Below are 15745 nucleotides of genomic sequence, written 5' to 3'. Positions count from 1 at the left end.
ATGTTGTCACTTGCGCCGCACTGAACTGGAAGATGAGGGAGTTCCACATTGCAGTAGGAGGATGCTCTGAGCTCTCAGAAGTTGTTTCTGCAACATTTTGAGGAAATCTAAGCTGGCACTGCTTTGATCCCAGCCTGCCCCCTCACACTTGTGCTGTACCTTATCTGACCGAGCCTAGGGACCTAAACCAGCAGACAGCTTTTTTTTTTTTTTTTTTTCCCCCCCCTGTTGTTGGGTGAGTTTGGGGGCAGCGGAATCAGATAAACAGAAATGCTGACTCAAGAGGAGGGACTGGGTTGTGTTGATGTAGGGCAGTGTGACCTGCTATGGAAGCGCACCCACTGTCCACTGAGTTCCACCTAGGAAAGCCCAGTGTCGCACAAAACTGCTGGGTTGCGGGCATTCTCTGATTAGCTGCTCATGAGTCACTCCTGCCAAGCAGGAGTCAAATGCTGCCACTGTCGTTCTGTTTTCGCTAGTTTTGTGCCGCTTGGAAAACACACTACAGAAAAAGAAAGGACCAGGCCCTGGCTTCACAGACTGTTTCGTATCTGCCTCCTATACTCAAAGGTATCTTCTGGTTTTCTTTCTGCCTCCAGGGAGAAAAGTCCTGATAGTCTATGCACATCAAGAGCCCAAGTCCTTGAACGGATCTTTGATGAGCATTGCTGTGGAAGAATTGAGCAAGCAGGGCTGCAGTGTCACAGTGTCTGATTTATATGCAATGCACTTCGAGCCAAGAGCAACAAGAAATGACATTGTTGGTGAGACTAGCCAAAATACACTTTTTTTCAACAGTAACAACGAGACAGACTTTCACCTTGTCTATCCCGCTGCATTAACAATCCAGAACCATGCTGTTAGGTGCACTCTGAAAAATAGTTGCTGTTAGTTTGTACAAATATCCCTCAACTAACAAGACCCAGCTTTTGATTTTCTATTAGCATTGACTAAGAAATATCAGTGTAGGAACCCAATAGGACACCCAAGTGTCATCCTCTTTTAAATAAGTCTGATCAGAAATGGCCCCTCTATCAGAAAAATGAAATACCTGTATAGTACAGATTTGTAAAACAGTGTTTTGCCTCTAGACTAAAGTGAATGAGGGAAAATACTATTTTTACAGTATTTGCAATCAACTGCAGAGATGTTCTAAGAACCACCTTCTCTTAAAGAATAAGATTACAAATGCTTTCTGCAAGTTAGCTCCAGGCACTTAAGTGCTTGGGCTTTTGAGTTGTCTTGGTACCTCCCAACTACCCTGGTAGTATGCCATTGCTAAAAATGACTAGATGATGCAGTTAAGACTTGAGAAAAACAGTGATGCTCTTGTTAGGCTTATGTGATATTTTCACTGTGCTCTTGCTAGCATTTAGCTGCAGTATTTTTCCAGGTTAGGGAACACAAAGCCATAACAGAATTGCACAGCTGAAACTCTTTAAAACAAGAATCAAAAAGAAATAGCACAGGTCCAGTGCAAGCACTGGCAAAAACAAGAAGAAATTTATTAATAACCATACGTAAGCATTTTTAAAAGTCCACTCCTGAATAGGAACCTTAGCTCATAGTGACATTACTGAGAGGGGAAGAATGCATTAGCATGTGTCCACAATCAGTCTCTGAAGTCCACTTCTCGTGGGTGAGAAGTGCATTCAGATACTGTTCTGTGACTTGCTAGAGCTTAGCTCATGAGGCTACTGCCTTTCCCTTCTGCTAGAGATTGATGATCTACTAGTTGAATCAGCAGAATTAATGTATACGTCTAATTTAGACACACTTGCATCAGTAGTGAAGTCAGCAGAGCTGGCCAATACTGATTCCTCAGCCCCTGCTGAGCTTCCCAGTTACAGAAGCTGAAAAGCAGCTACATAATGCTTGTGACTGTGTGGTGGTTTCAGTAATCCCTAATGCAGAGGCAGAACAATTAGCAAAATTATGTTAAATCCTCTTAAATCATCCACCTGCATCACCAGAGTCTGGAGCCAAGCTTAGGTCCTCTTATTGCACTTCATATGTTTCCACAGAAAAGCAAAAGTTTTAGTCCTCTGAGACACTACATTCCTCTCCAGTTTAAAATCAAAATCAAATCACCATCAGCTGTGATGATACTGAATATCCACCAAAAAAAAAAAAAAAAAAAAAAAAAAGGAAGTGGGAAAAAATGAAAAGCAGTAACTCAATTTAGAACTGTAGATTGCAACCCTATTGCAATTCTTATCTGGCTGTGATGGTAAAAACAGGGCAAGCAGTGACTGTTCACTTCTACCCACAGGTTGCTTGCACAACTCAGAAGAGTTCAATTATGGTGTGGAGACATGGGAAGCTTACAAGAGAGGAGGCTTGTCCAGTGATCTGATTGAAGAGCAAAGGAAGGTGCAGGAAGCAGACTTACTGATTTTTCAGGTCATTATTTTGAATTGTAATAAAAGACTTCAGTTGTAATGTACAGGGTTGAACAAAAGAAAAGCCATAGTAAGTGCAAAGATTATAGATTTCATTAGGAACATTGAATCTAGCCAGAGTAGAAAGAGGTAGTAGCTCTGCCATCAACACGAAACAGTCTGTATCCAGCGTAGCAATTTCAAGGTGTCAGGTTTTCTGATAGCATGTGGGTTTTAGAAGATACTAAAAATACCAGATCATGTGTAAGCATTATTTGTGCTAGCACAGTATGAATTTTTCACACAAATAATGGCTCCACACTGGCATTTTTGAGGAGTATGAAGGCATCTGAAATTAGAACCTTAAAATACCTGAGTAAAATTCACAGCAGTGCTTCTCTTAAAAATTAGTATTCAAAGGTAGTCTGATTGCATAGGTTTTGTGAAGACTGGTCCTCACACTACCTGCACTCCAAATCAGTTGCATTGAGCGACTCAGAGCAGAAAGTATTGAGTGCAAAATAATACTGTAATTCTCAATATGAGAACCGTGCCATGTTATCTGGCAGCCCGATACCATCCCTTTGTCTTGGCATTCATGCAAAGCAAACAGATCTACACACAGGAATGTGTGTAAAGGCTTAAGGCAGCCCCACTGAGTTATAAGTCTGGGATACGGTAACAGACACCAGACCAACAGCTTTAGGAATAAACACTTTATCTCTAAGTAGTGGTACAGTAACAAATACGGATCAGTAGTACAATTATCTGGGTCATTACAACAGCAAATCCAGTAATTCAGTAGCACAGTTATCCAGGTTGAAACAACAGCAAATCCAGTAATTCACCAACACTGGGCCAAACTTAGTATCTGGATGCACAAAGACATACATGACCATGGATGTCAGGCAGGCTCACAGAAAGCAGGGCAAGGCTTATTTTCTGGGCAAGCAGCTGGGAGCAGCCAGCAGGCTCAGGGAATTTGGACTTCCCCAACCAGACTGTCCTCATTTATTGCTGAGCTGCGGAATCACTATCTGGACTTGCTAATAGATGATTATACCCCATCTCCGTTTCTCACTGTGCCACCTCTGTCCTTGTGTCTACAAGTCCCAGAAGTACTGTATAAGGCAATACTAGCCTTACATTTCTTTGTGTGCCTTTACCCAATTCTGTGCAGTCTTAATGTTTGAATAAAATGGTACCTTCCTGCTTTATCATATTCCAACTTTAATTTGTGTGGAAGCCCTCACATTCACCATAGTGTTAATGTGCTATAGATGCTCAGGTGTGTACCTGAGACTAGTACAAACAGAAAGCACTTCAGTTATTCTTGCCAAGCATAGTTACCGCCTCTCCTGACAGAGAGCTGGAAGAAGGCATGTACAAGATCTGAACAGATTAAGAGAATAGGATTTGGCCTATAGACCAGGCCTAAGGATGGCCCAGACTCTGTGCTAACAAGGTAATTTACTTTTTGCCTAGTTTCCTTTGTATTGGTTCAGCATGCCAGCAATCATGAAGGGCTGGATGGACAGAGTCTTGGTCCAAGGATTTGCTCACGAATTTCCAAACTGTTATGATTCCGGTTTGCTGAAGGTATGTTTTTAAGATTGTTTTATTAAGATCAAGATTTGCACAATGCTCTTGAGGGTATTGGTCTTTCTTTTGCATTATATTTATTTAAAGCTCGCTCTTTATGCTCTCCTGAAATAATGCTTTGGTTATGCGTTGAGTAACTTCCTAGCTTGTTAAAACTGTCTGAAAGGTAGTACAATAAGGAGAATGCAGTGGTTCCTAAAGATTTAAGCAATCTCGTAGAGACTTTTGGTTGGCTTACAAAATGGGCTTTATAATTTGGTAGGTGTATCAGAGTGCACTGGGATGGCATACAGCTTGCAAACAGTTTAAATTGATCCATTTCCTAAAACTATAGTCTGTCTGTCTTCCTACTGCCATAGGACTGCACAAGTCTATAATGAGTGACATACTAGAATAGGTGATAAGATCCTGTTCTGGGATTAGATGTCAAAGGTTGGAATTAAAAGATCCTGTTCTGGGATTAGATGTCAAAGGTTGGAATTAAACTATAAAACTTAATCAGAAACCTGAAATACCCAGTGCATGAACCTCTGTCCCAACTATCTCCTTTCAACCTTTCCTTCTCTGTAGCTTATAAATTAGGCAAAATCAGTATCTGTAGATGACAGTTCATAAATTTTTAATTCTCCACGGCACTGGGAATATCCCTGGAAAATTTTGGCCCACTGCCTGATGGATCTTAGTTGGTAACAACTGCAGCATCCAGAAACAATCAGTATTAGTTTCACATTTATGTTCTCTGCATATTAATCTCTGTAATTTCTGATTTTCTTAACAATTCCAAACATTTCAGTTCATTTAAATTTCAGAAATGGCTGCCTCACTGAGATGAACAGGAGTAATCCCCAATGATCATAGCTGCATGCTGAGTGCAGGCTCAAGGCAGTTTGGATACTGCACTGGAAAAATATTATTTCTATTACGGAAGCTGAAACTGAGAGGATAGAAGCTGAGTGCAAGCCCATGGCTAATACCATAGTGTTGTGGTTTAGCCCCAGCCAGCAACTCAGTACCACGCAGCCGCTCGCTCACTCCCCCTACCCTGATGGGATGGGGGAGAGAATCGGAGGAGTAAGAGTGAGAAGCACTCCTGGGTTGAGATAAGAACAGTTTAATAATTGAAATAAAGTAAAATAGTAATGCTAATAGTAACAGTATAATAATAATAATGATAATAATGATACATGAAGCAAGTGATGCACAATGCAATTGCTCACCACCCACCGACCGATACCCAGACAGTTCCCGAGCAGCGATCGCTGCTCCCCGGCCACCCCCCCCCAGTTTATATACTGAGCATGACGTCATATGGTATGGAATAGCCCTTTGGTCAGTTTGGATCAACTATTCTGGCTGTGCCCCCTCCCAGTTTCTTGTGCGCCTGGCAGAGCATGGGAAGCTGAAAAAGTCCTTGACTAGCATAAGCAGTACTCAGCAACAACAAAAAACATCAGCATGTTATCAACATTCTTCTCCTACTAAATCCAAAACACAGCACTATGCCTGCTGCTAGGAAGAAAATTAACTCTATCCCAGCCGAAACCAGGACACATAGTTACAGAAGCAGAAGAAACACAGGGGTTTAGAACACCTGAGGAATAATTTGAGAACAAATTATTCCTTGGCAAGTGGCATGCAAGCCCAAGCTTGAAGGGGGACTGTAGCATTGAATTTCTGCATTCAGGAAGGACAGGAATAAAGATACTCTCAGTAACAGAGTGCTTTTCAGCCACAGTTTTCCAGACATTGTATAGGGGAGAACAAGGGTCAGCCCTGCTTCATACAAGGGTGTCAGACATGTAATTCCTTTTCTTTTTAACCTGTCTCTGCCCAAAGCCCCAACACACAGTCCACTGTCTAGTTGTATGTTGACAATCTTTGCCTCAGGGCTGCCACTACACATAATGTCTGGGAAAGAAGGGGACATCACCTCCTCTAGAAATTTATGCTGTCCAGATTCCCCTGAATATATCTCGAACTATTCAGCCACTCTTCTTTAAACATACCTAACTCAAGCGCTGTTTTCTTAATTCTAGAGCAAATTAGCCCTGTTTTCTTTCACCACTGGAGGAAGCAGAGAGATGTATGCAAAAGGAGGTATCAGTGGTGATATTCGCTATCTCCTGTGGCCCATGCAGGTATAATATATGAATATTTGGTGGTTGATTGCCTTAATTTTTATTATTCCAATTATTTTTAACAGTTGTGTTATTTTATATGAAATATAATATAAAAAGAAAGAATTAAGTTGTCGATTCCAAGCATCTGTAGGTTATAAATTGGGAGACTCCTGAGACTACTTTAAAAGTCCATGGAGTTTTAAAGTTGGTTTGTGCCCCTTCCTCTAGAATGGAATCTGGAGAAAGCTTATACTGTCAGCCTTTTAAGTTTCTCTGGTGTTACAGGATTTTCTTTAGCCCTAGGATGCAGGATTTCTTTTGCCTATAGCTACCCGATTCATGTAAGATGCGGGGCAGGAGGGAGTTGCACATCATCCTGGCATTAATGATCAGCATACAAAAGTTAGCATGCCTTTTCTTACTGCTACCCTTTTATCAGAAGTAGCAAGCATGCTTTGAGAAATGTAGGTGGTAAGGCAAATTGTGCCAGCTACTTCTTGATGTATTACAATGGATGTGCTGAAATTCTTCAGTCTCTCACCCACTGTGATTACTAGCTGTCTGCTCTTGCGAGGCTGTCTAGCTGCAGAGCTTGCAAGTCATCATGCCAAAGAACATGAAACGCAACTGTGAATTCAGAAATACACAGAGGGAAAATGGCAGGTTGAGCTGATTTGAAAGGCACTAGCCTTCATTCAGGATCATTTGGCTAAGCCAGAGGCAACAGGTTAAAAAAAATACTTAGAAGTAGATCAGAAATATACTGCAGTTCAGAAACAATCTGTGGAGATCCAAACAGTAAAATGAACTTCAGGCTGTCGGATCCTTGCAAATTTAATAACATAAAGCAGCCAAAGAGCACAGTTCTGTGGGTTTAATAGCACTTTAAAATAAATTCCACAGAGCAGAATAAATTGACCTTATTTTCCAGTGTATTGTATGTCATTCTGCTTAATGCGTAGCCTTCAGTAGTGACTGCCAGGATAGGTAATGAACTTTTGCAATTTATTGCCCTTCTCCTGATAAATGCACAGGTTTAGAAAGCCTGCTTTATATTGGGTCAGAGAAGCAGTTTCAGATTTGAACCTTCCACGTTCTTGAATTGAAAGTGAAAGACTAACTATTTCCTGAGGCATTTCTTCCTTTGCTTTGAGTCCAGCATGGAATCATGCACTTCTGTGGTGTCAAAGTCCTTGCACCTCATATCTGCTTTGCTCCGGAGTATGTCTCTGAGGAGGAGAGGAAGGAGATGTTGATTGCCTGGGCCCAGCGTCTGAAGACTCTTTGGAAGGAAGAGCCCATAAACTGCTCTCCTGAGTGGTATTTCAAGTAATGTTCGGGTACAAGACAACAGAGAGAAGGATTTTTTTTTTTTTTCCTCTGTTCTTTTTGGTGCTTTATCTCAATATCTGAATGCTAATCTCCTAATTTGACTGTATTGTAAGTATCTTGAGTACTACAGCTAGTAGTTTAACTGGCAATACAGCATTTATCTTCATTGATTGCTGAGGTATTCTCTTCAATGATGGGTGCAAAACTCTTTGTGAAGAATTATCCTTGCTCATATAAACAGTGACATCCTGCCTACAAGTGGTTGATAACACAAGTGGTATTTAATTGCAGATTATATCATTGCTGCTTATGAAACAGTACATTGCCAAATTTATTTTAACACTTTTTGTACCAGCTGCCACTTTTTTTTTTTATTTGCCAGGGAATATGCTTCCCATACTCAACCCTGTTATGGCCAATCCAGTTCTTCTAAATGAGAGCTTCTACACTTGTGCCTTTGAGCTATGAAGCCAGAGCATGAATAATGCAAAAGCATGTACAGCTGCACAGTGACATAGACAGCTGGAAAGCCTTGTGGGCAGCCTTAGGCTTTTCCACATATTTACAAAGCAATATAAAACCTATGACAGATACCAGAAAAGGAAAAAAACAAATACAAATACCATATAGCAGTATGTGCATGTATTGCCTTTCTTTATAGAATGTAGCTCCCATTTGTAAAGTACATAGTTCCCTAAAATCAAAGGGAGTTCTCTATTTTTGTTACCCTAAGTAGAGACAAAGAGGAATCCTATCTGTTTGCTGCCCCTTCACACCAGTCAGTATTGGTGTTTGGGTCTGGTGGGCTGGGTGCATTTCCTCTGGCATTAGTGTAAATGGCTGTCCTCGGAGATCTCCAGCACTGGCAGTCAGTGAGGTAGGACAGCTACCCAAAAACCTGCAGGAGCACTGTCTGTCTACCAGCCAGGATCTAACAGGACAAAATGACTATCTGGCTCTTAGCATCTCTGATTTTTACCTTGAACTTTAGTGGGATTATTTTTGGGCTTGAGATCTGTTAACCCTTTTTGTGCATATGGCAAAGGTAGGGTTTCTCGCTTAGCTACTCAATTTCTCGCTTAGCTATACAATTTCTTGCTTAGCTACACAATTTCTTGCTTTGATCAGCTTACCTAACAGCTAGCTTTGCACTTTGAGATAAAAAGTATGCGGCCTGAATAAGAAACGGTCTTCTGAGTCACTGTCCAATGACACTTAGGTCTCTGCATACAGAGCATGCATCTGCCATAAGTTCTTGCAGCACCCTTGTCATGCCTCACCCTTACATTTCTTTAAGGGCTATTTGGATAATAAATATGCTGAGCCCAGATTCTGGAGCGGCAGTGTAAGCTGATACACCAGACTGGGAATTGCTACCGCAGGGAGAGTCACATGTTCCTGTTTGTCACCGTATGAAGGGCCACCTCTAGCAGAGACAGACCCCTGGAAGCAGTGCTGCACTAAGCTGTTGCAGATGTCTGCTTCAGTGTGTATGAGTCAAAGTCTTTAGGTTACGCAAGCAAGAAATTTGCTTTGGCTTAACTCCTGTATAGGAAAAAGAAAATGAAAGGGAATAAAATGGAAAACACTATACACATAAGTTGTGGGGAAAGCAGATTCTTGCCTAAAAGACTTAAGTCTTAAACAACTTTAAGTTACCTGAAGAGAGATTGAAGGACAAATGCAAATATTAAAATTGTGTAGGAGAGGAATCATCACTATGTTCACTGTGTTCAGTTACCAGACTATTCAAGAAAGAAGGAAATGGATATGAAAGCAGAAGTTGCAACTGTCAAACCAAAACACTACTGTACTGGATCAATCGCAGAGCTTAGGGGTTTTAACTGTTAGATGAAGAATCTTTGACTGACCTATATGATGAAGATACACTTCTCGACACTATTTGGCAGATGCGTGCCAGCTCCCACACACGGTAGCATTAAGTGCCTGTATTAGAATGGGTATTTGTAAGGTAAGCATACAACAGTAGCTGTGCTAGGTCAGAACAAGGATCCTCCAACGCTGAGTTTTTTCTCCACAGTGGTTATAGGCTAGGAAGAGCAAGCACTTCCGCTGAATACTGTCCTGGGCACCAACTATATTTAGTTTGGGGGATTTCCTGAGCTGTATATATTTCCTCTGTATTTACCAAGCCAAATAAATCTCTGTCTGAATTTTGTTCAGTCTTCTCTTTAATTCATGCCAACTAGAAGCAGCCAATATTTTTTGGCAGAGTTCAGCAGGTCAGCTTTTTCCTTGCATGAAGCACTGGAGTGGGGAGGGATCCTGGGGAGGGTGAAGCACTTGCTTCCCAGTAGCTTCGTTTGATTCCACCCAGTCAACAGTAAATGATCAGTCCCATCTGTTCTTTTACAGGGCGCTTAAGAATTTTGTAGATGTGCATCACCTCCCCTGCTAAATAATCTCCTTCCCAGGCCATGGAATCCTGTCCTGTTCAGTTGTTCTTCCAAGAGAAGGCATTGGCCTTTGGTCACCCTTGTTGCTCTTCTCTGAACTCCTTCAGTCTCACTATCCCATTACCGAGAAGAGGGGAGCAGAAGCGCACACAGAGTCAATTCCATCACTCTTGTACTGATATGACTTTCTCTGCTCCTTTCCTAATAATCTCCGACACATGATTTGCTTTAGCTAATGTTTTCATCTGTTGTAACCGTAGATCTTGGTTGTCAGTGGTAATGGTCAGCTCAGGGGCCGTTATTTTATACATCAATTTAGGGTAATTTTTTTTTTTTTCCCCTCATGTGCACCCTTTTACATAACTTGAATTTCACTTCCCATCTTATTGCCCAGTCACTCAACCATTTTTCCAGAGCTCTTCACAACCTTGTCCCCTCTCCTCTAAGTAATCTGTATCATCAGCAAACTTTCTCAACATCATTGCTCATGTCCTTTTCCAGATCATTTTCAACAGCTCAGATCCCTGCACTTGTAACCTCCTTCTGTTCCGAGAGCTGACCATTTACTGTTGCCCCCTTTGTCCTAGCTTTTAAACATGTCTCCATGCCATGACCTTCTTTCTTATCCCCTACCTGCTTAGTTTCCTTAAAAAAATTTGAAACAAAACTTTGTCAAAAGCCTCTTGGAAATGCAAGTAGACTATATCAGCCAGCTCACCATTCTTCACATGCTTTAACTCCTCCTAAAGTAAATTCTTCAGGAATATAATTCCAATTTGAAAGCCATTGTACAAGGGGGTATATGATGGGGGGGAAAACTAAGAACCACTATTCTACTGTAACTTTTCCACAGTCAATCTCAGTCCTTATCTATGTAGTCTGTTCTCATACAGAAATTGTTCCACGTGCCTCGTAGTTCTTGTCACTTTACTTCATGTCTAGCTCTCCTATATCCGTTCAGAGAAGAGGTAATCAGAACTGTGAGCTGTATCTCAGCTGTGGACACATAAGAGATTAAACGACATTTGCTGAAGGGTGCTACTCTTGCAATGCTTTGGAAGCCAGTCAGCTGTGCAGTGACAGTGAGTGCCAAGCCAAGAGTTAATGTCCTTGTCCTGACATGCATTCAATGCCTGCTGTACAGCACGCTGTGCAGGGGCACGTGTGTGTTCTGGCATACGCCTTTCAAAAACTCGGGAGAGTTTTACCATGCAGAAAACCAATGGAGTGGTTTGTGGTTAATAAGGAGAAAGAAGGGAAGTGGCAGTATTAGTTTCTTAGTAGCACTGGAAACATTACAGCCATTTTGATCTAAAGAATGATTGCCCTGCTAAAGCACATTATGCTAAAAGACAAATGTAGTCCTGTCAAAACAGCATTGATTTTATCAGAATAAAGCTAGAACTAGGCGAGAAACAGCTACGTTTCAGGCTGGGGAGAGGGGTAGAAGGGCAACATACTTTCCTCTTCCATTAAGTCTGGGGATTTGTTTTTTGTTGCTGGTGGTCCTCCTCTGCCACACACTTTCAGGCAGCTCTCTGGTCTTTGTCTCTGACAATTTGTTCCAAAAATCATAATGGAATTTCTTCTATTTGATGTTCTGAAGTGGCAGGTGAAACATGCTTGCAACATCAGAAAAACACAGGGAAACAAATAGATGCCCATCTGAACTATGTTATCAGGAAGCCTTATAGCCAAGAGAAACCAAGAATGATTTCTTGTGGTAAGGTACTTTTAATCCAGGATTCAAAAAATTAACATTTAAAGGTGGGTGTAGATAGTTCTTTCTTTAGTTTAATATTTGATTCCTAGAACAATGTCACTGAGGCTAGCTGCCTGCTTGCAGAGGAATATACTTTGCAATAGACAAGTTTTCAACAGGTTGTGCTGAAGAGAGGAACAGCCAGTAATAAATACCATGCATAATTCATGTACAACTTTTTTGGTTTTTTAAAAAGAAAAATCCTACTATGTTAGTAGATATCCTAAAGCCTAAAGAGCCTATGGTCCACAAAAGAGATGCAAAAAATTTAAGCTTAGGGTGCTCTCAAGTTTTATTGCTGGGTAATTGTCTCATCATTCTAAGGGTATTAAAATGCCTACTGTGCCCGTACAAAAATTAACCTCCAAGATCCACAATGTCTCCTTTTAAGTTAGGCGGGTCACTACAAAGAGTAGCCAAGAGACCTATTCCAGCCTTAGTTCCAAAACTCCAGTTAAAAAGCATAAAAGAATCTTTGATTACAAATGTTTGGGGAAGCAGAGGGCTTAGTCCGGAACAGCAGCCTCGCATTTCAGCAGCCTCATTTTAGGTCCTTCAACATAGTGGCAGTAGTTGATCATTTCACAAACAAGTCAGGGAAATGTCTATTCCTGCAATACTTCTGTTGCTTCCATCTTACTCTGCTGGTGTTTCTATTTACAGGGACATTTTCTACAGAACAAAATAACAAGGAAACACCTATGGGAGAATTTGTGTCACAGTGCTTGGTGCAGACCGATGTAAAAAAAAGAAATAATAATTATAAATACTGGTGAAGTTCTTACGTCTTTGAACAGTAAACTTCAGTGAAGTAATGTTTCATGACCAGTTATTTTCAACCATCCTAAGATATCTTTAAAATCCTCCAGACTCAGCAGTATTGATTTAATGCAGTTTGAATGCACAGGAATTCTGATTTCTTCAGAAAACTCAGAAAGGAGACAGAAGACCAGTTTCTTCCCTTCTGTGCAGCCAAAATAACCCCATTGCTGTTTCCGAATTACCAATTGCCCTTGATGAAATGAGAAAGGATTGTTGTTAACATCAGAGAGAATAAACCAAGACCTAACCATCTTGCCCGAGTAACAGACTGTCACGGAGAACCACCACACCTGCAAATGCTATGTACTCCAGTGAGATGTGCAGAGAAAGGTGGTGTCTTTACTGGAACTTAATATGAAGCCAAAGGGAAGCAAAATCCTCTCAATATACTCTACATGTACACCCCTGTATTTCTGTCATGTGTTGCTAGGCCACACCTCGGCATCTTGGGGAGACCTCAGGTGGTCATCTTCTGAACTTAACTACAATGAAAAATTGTGGCTGCCGTCAGTCACAAACAACAGCGGCTCCCAAGCTCTTGGGGCATCCCGTTCTGCCTTTGGACTCCCCGGGGGCATATGGCCCTTCTCCCCCTACATCAACACCGTTGGTCGCACAGTGCTGTAGTTTCTCCCACCTCAGCCCTCTGGGGTCTCAGAGAGATATAATAGAAGTTTTGTTGCATTGGTGAGGCAAAGCTAGCTAAAATCATGGCTTCTCTCTGTAAAGTCAGCTGTACAACATAGTATCTTGACAGCTGTTGCACAGCAGTGGGACCAATCAGACCAGATAATGCTTTAGCTTTAGATTAAAAAGGTAGATTACAGACAAGTATTTGCTTAGGGGTTTGCCCACCAATGATCTCCGCTCCCCAGTGTTCTAAGGCAGGGTGCTGAGCCCAGAATTAACACCTTAGCATTGACTCATCTCCAGAGCTGGGAACTTCCTGTGTGAGGAAACACCCATCCCTGCTGGGCCTGGCAGAGCCTGTAGTCACGGAGAGGGAAAAGCCTCTAAAGAGATACCTGGCAGCAAACTGCAGGTGGAGAGGAAAAAATTTAAGCCTCTGTAGGCAAAGCTTACTACAATACAGCCTTCAAAGTCAATACCAGGAAAATAGCCCTGTGTGAAGTCACTTTCCTGTTATGGCACAAGCTTACTGTGATTTGATTTTAGATTTTAGGATTAATGAGATAGGTAACCATTCCAGGTAGTCTTGGTCGAGTACTTGTGGAGTTTTAACACTTTATACTTATTAACCCCTACAATTTCTCCAGTGGTGCAACAGAACCTGCAAATTTCACAAACACCAATTTTCATCCTGCTGACAATAAAAACAGCTACATGTTAAAAAAAAGGTGTTTAGAATTCTATGTATTTACATTTTTTGTCAGTTTTAATAAGGTGGCAGAGCTTTTTAGTACAAAGTAGGTACAAGTTTGATCAAGATGAGTAAAAGTTTCAGTTAGAGTAAAAAGAGAACTAATAAGCTTATTTTATTTTCATTAATACTGAAATTGAAAACTTCTGCTCACATAAATGCCTTATTGTGAAAAGCATTACAATGGTACTGGCCTTATTGTCCAGGATAACCTTCCTTTCTTCTCAGTCAGAATTAAGAGATTTCTCCATAAATTCAGGTCACATTTTTGGATCAATTTATTTTCCCTATTCATTTTGAGAAGGAATGTCATAACTGGCAATGCTGACCTCTAAGCAGCAACAAATAAACACTAATTTCTGTCTTTTTTTGCCTAGCGCTTGTTGGCAAATCACCACTAAACGAGACTAAAAGCTTCTTAACCATGCAATTCTTACAAATTTAGCCATCTTACTTCCTGCCTTCAGGCCATGTCTTCAGCCACATACACAACGCAAAGCTCAAAAGCAGAAAAAAACAAACCAAAACAAAAAACCTCAGAAGTAAAACATTATCAAAAGATTTCTGTAATGTTTGTGATTGCAATAGAAGACCAAAACTGCATGATCAGCCCAGCAGAGACACCATGTCTGGATTTGCTTTTGCTTTAATTAGTTGACAAACATCCCAGATTCTCTGGACTGCGGGTTTAATAACACCCTCATTACGATATTTCACAATGTGGATAGACATGAAGTGTCTGTATTAAAACTACGATGAGCTTAGTTTGGCAGTTCAGCATAGCCATCCTGAGTCTCCTCGTTACAGTAGCTGTGATCAGCCCTTGCATCTGCAGCCGTCAGAGCATTGAACTCTTGTTCTGGCTCAACACCAGCTGATCCAGAATCAGGGGAAGACAGGAACGTGCTGGGCACAGGCCAGTTCCACTGCCAACTTTTTTTTTTTTTTTTTTTTTTTTCCCTTTTTAGAGTGGAAACAATTGCACTCAGCATTTTCTGGAGAGTTCCTGGAAAGAAGCCATTTGTTCAGGTTGTCCACCGAGGTGTGGAAGACTGTACCGAGGTGTGGAAGACTGTACCGAGACTCAGAGAGAAAATTTAAGTTTGAAAGTGATCACCAAGGCTGTTCTACCTCTCCAAAACTGCAGCTGCCCACATACAACTGTTTCCCATCTGTCCTTCCAAAGAGACACCTTTCAGAAAGCTGGAAGGTAGGAGCCACCTGCCCCTCACAGATGAACGTGCTGGCCAGCAGAAGGCACAAATTAGACTCTGTCTTCCCCTTGAAGGGCAGATAAGGGTACATGGCTGGTTTAGGAATTCAGATACTGACTGTCACAGGGAGAAACAGAGGAGGAGTTCTGTACATGGAGAGGGCCAGAGGCGCAGAATACACCACCGTTCCACACCAGTGCACCCATGTAAATCTCAAAGGCCTCAGAATACTGAATGGGGTTTGTTGGTTTGCTAATGTTTTGTTTGTATGTGGCAGGAATAGGACAGGTACAAACATCGCCTCAGAAGTCCTCCACAGCTGAGGAACCCTATCCATGAAATCCACGATGGGGCCTAGCACAGAACTGTTAGACTTGATGATCTTAAAGGTCTTTTCCAACCTAAATGATTCTATGAACTAAATCAAGTAATCTGTGGCCAGTGTGCTTCTTCCAGATCTGACAGTCTGGAGCCTCAGTTTCCACGAGGAAATACAACCAGGCTCCTTGACCACTTTCATTCTCTCATCACTATCAGGCTTGCCCTCCAGCTTTAGAAAGGCTCCCTCCCTTAAACACAAGTTGCGGGCTGCTGTTGCCCTCCCACATGGATCTGCTGTTGCCGTTGTGGTAGCGCCTGGTAGTACCGAGCCGCGAACTCCACAGCATCCGCAATGCGCCGGCGGGGAACGCAGCAGTTCCCCAGAACGGGAAA

At 41.6% G+C, this 15745-nt stretch overlaps 1 protein-coding gene across 1 annotated transcript; it reads left to right on the top strand.

The window, feature by feature from the left end:
• The first annotated feature begins 620 nt into the window (after window positions 1-620).
• NQO2 (N-ribosyldihydronicotinamide:quinone dehydrogenase 2) lies at window positions 621-7436 on the top strand. Its single transcript, XM_009491793.2, is given in 6 exon segments — window positions 621-642; window positions 645-764; window positions 2273-2403; window positions 3867-3980; window positions 6020-6121; window positions 7263-7436. Coding segments are annotated over 6 exon segments (663 nt in total).
• Window positions 7437-15745: the final 8309 nt, after the last annotated feature.

Source organism: Pelecanus crispus, chromosome 2 (genome assembly GCF_030463565.1).
Source record: "Pelecanus crispus isolate bPelCri1 chromosome 2, bPelCri1.pri, whole genome shotgun sequence".
In the NCBI taxonomy this organism is placed as follows: domain Eukaryota; kingdom Metazoa; phylum Chordata; class Aves; order Pelecaniformes; family Pelecanidae; genus Pelecanus; species Pelecanus crispus.
This window is presented reverse-complemented; position numbering and strand designations above follow the sequence as displayed.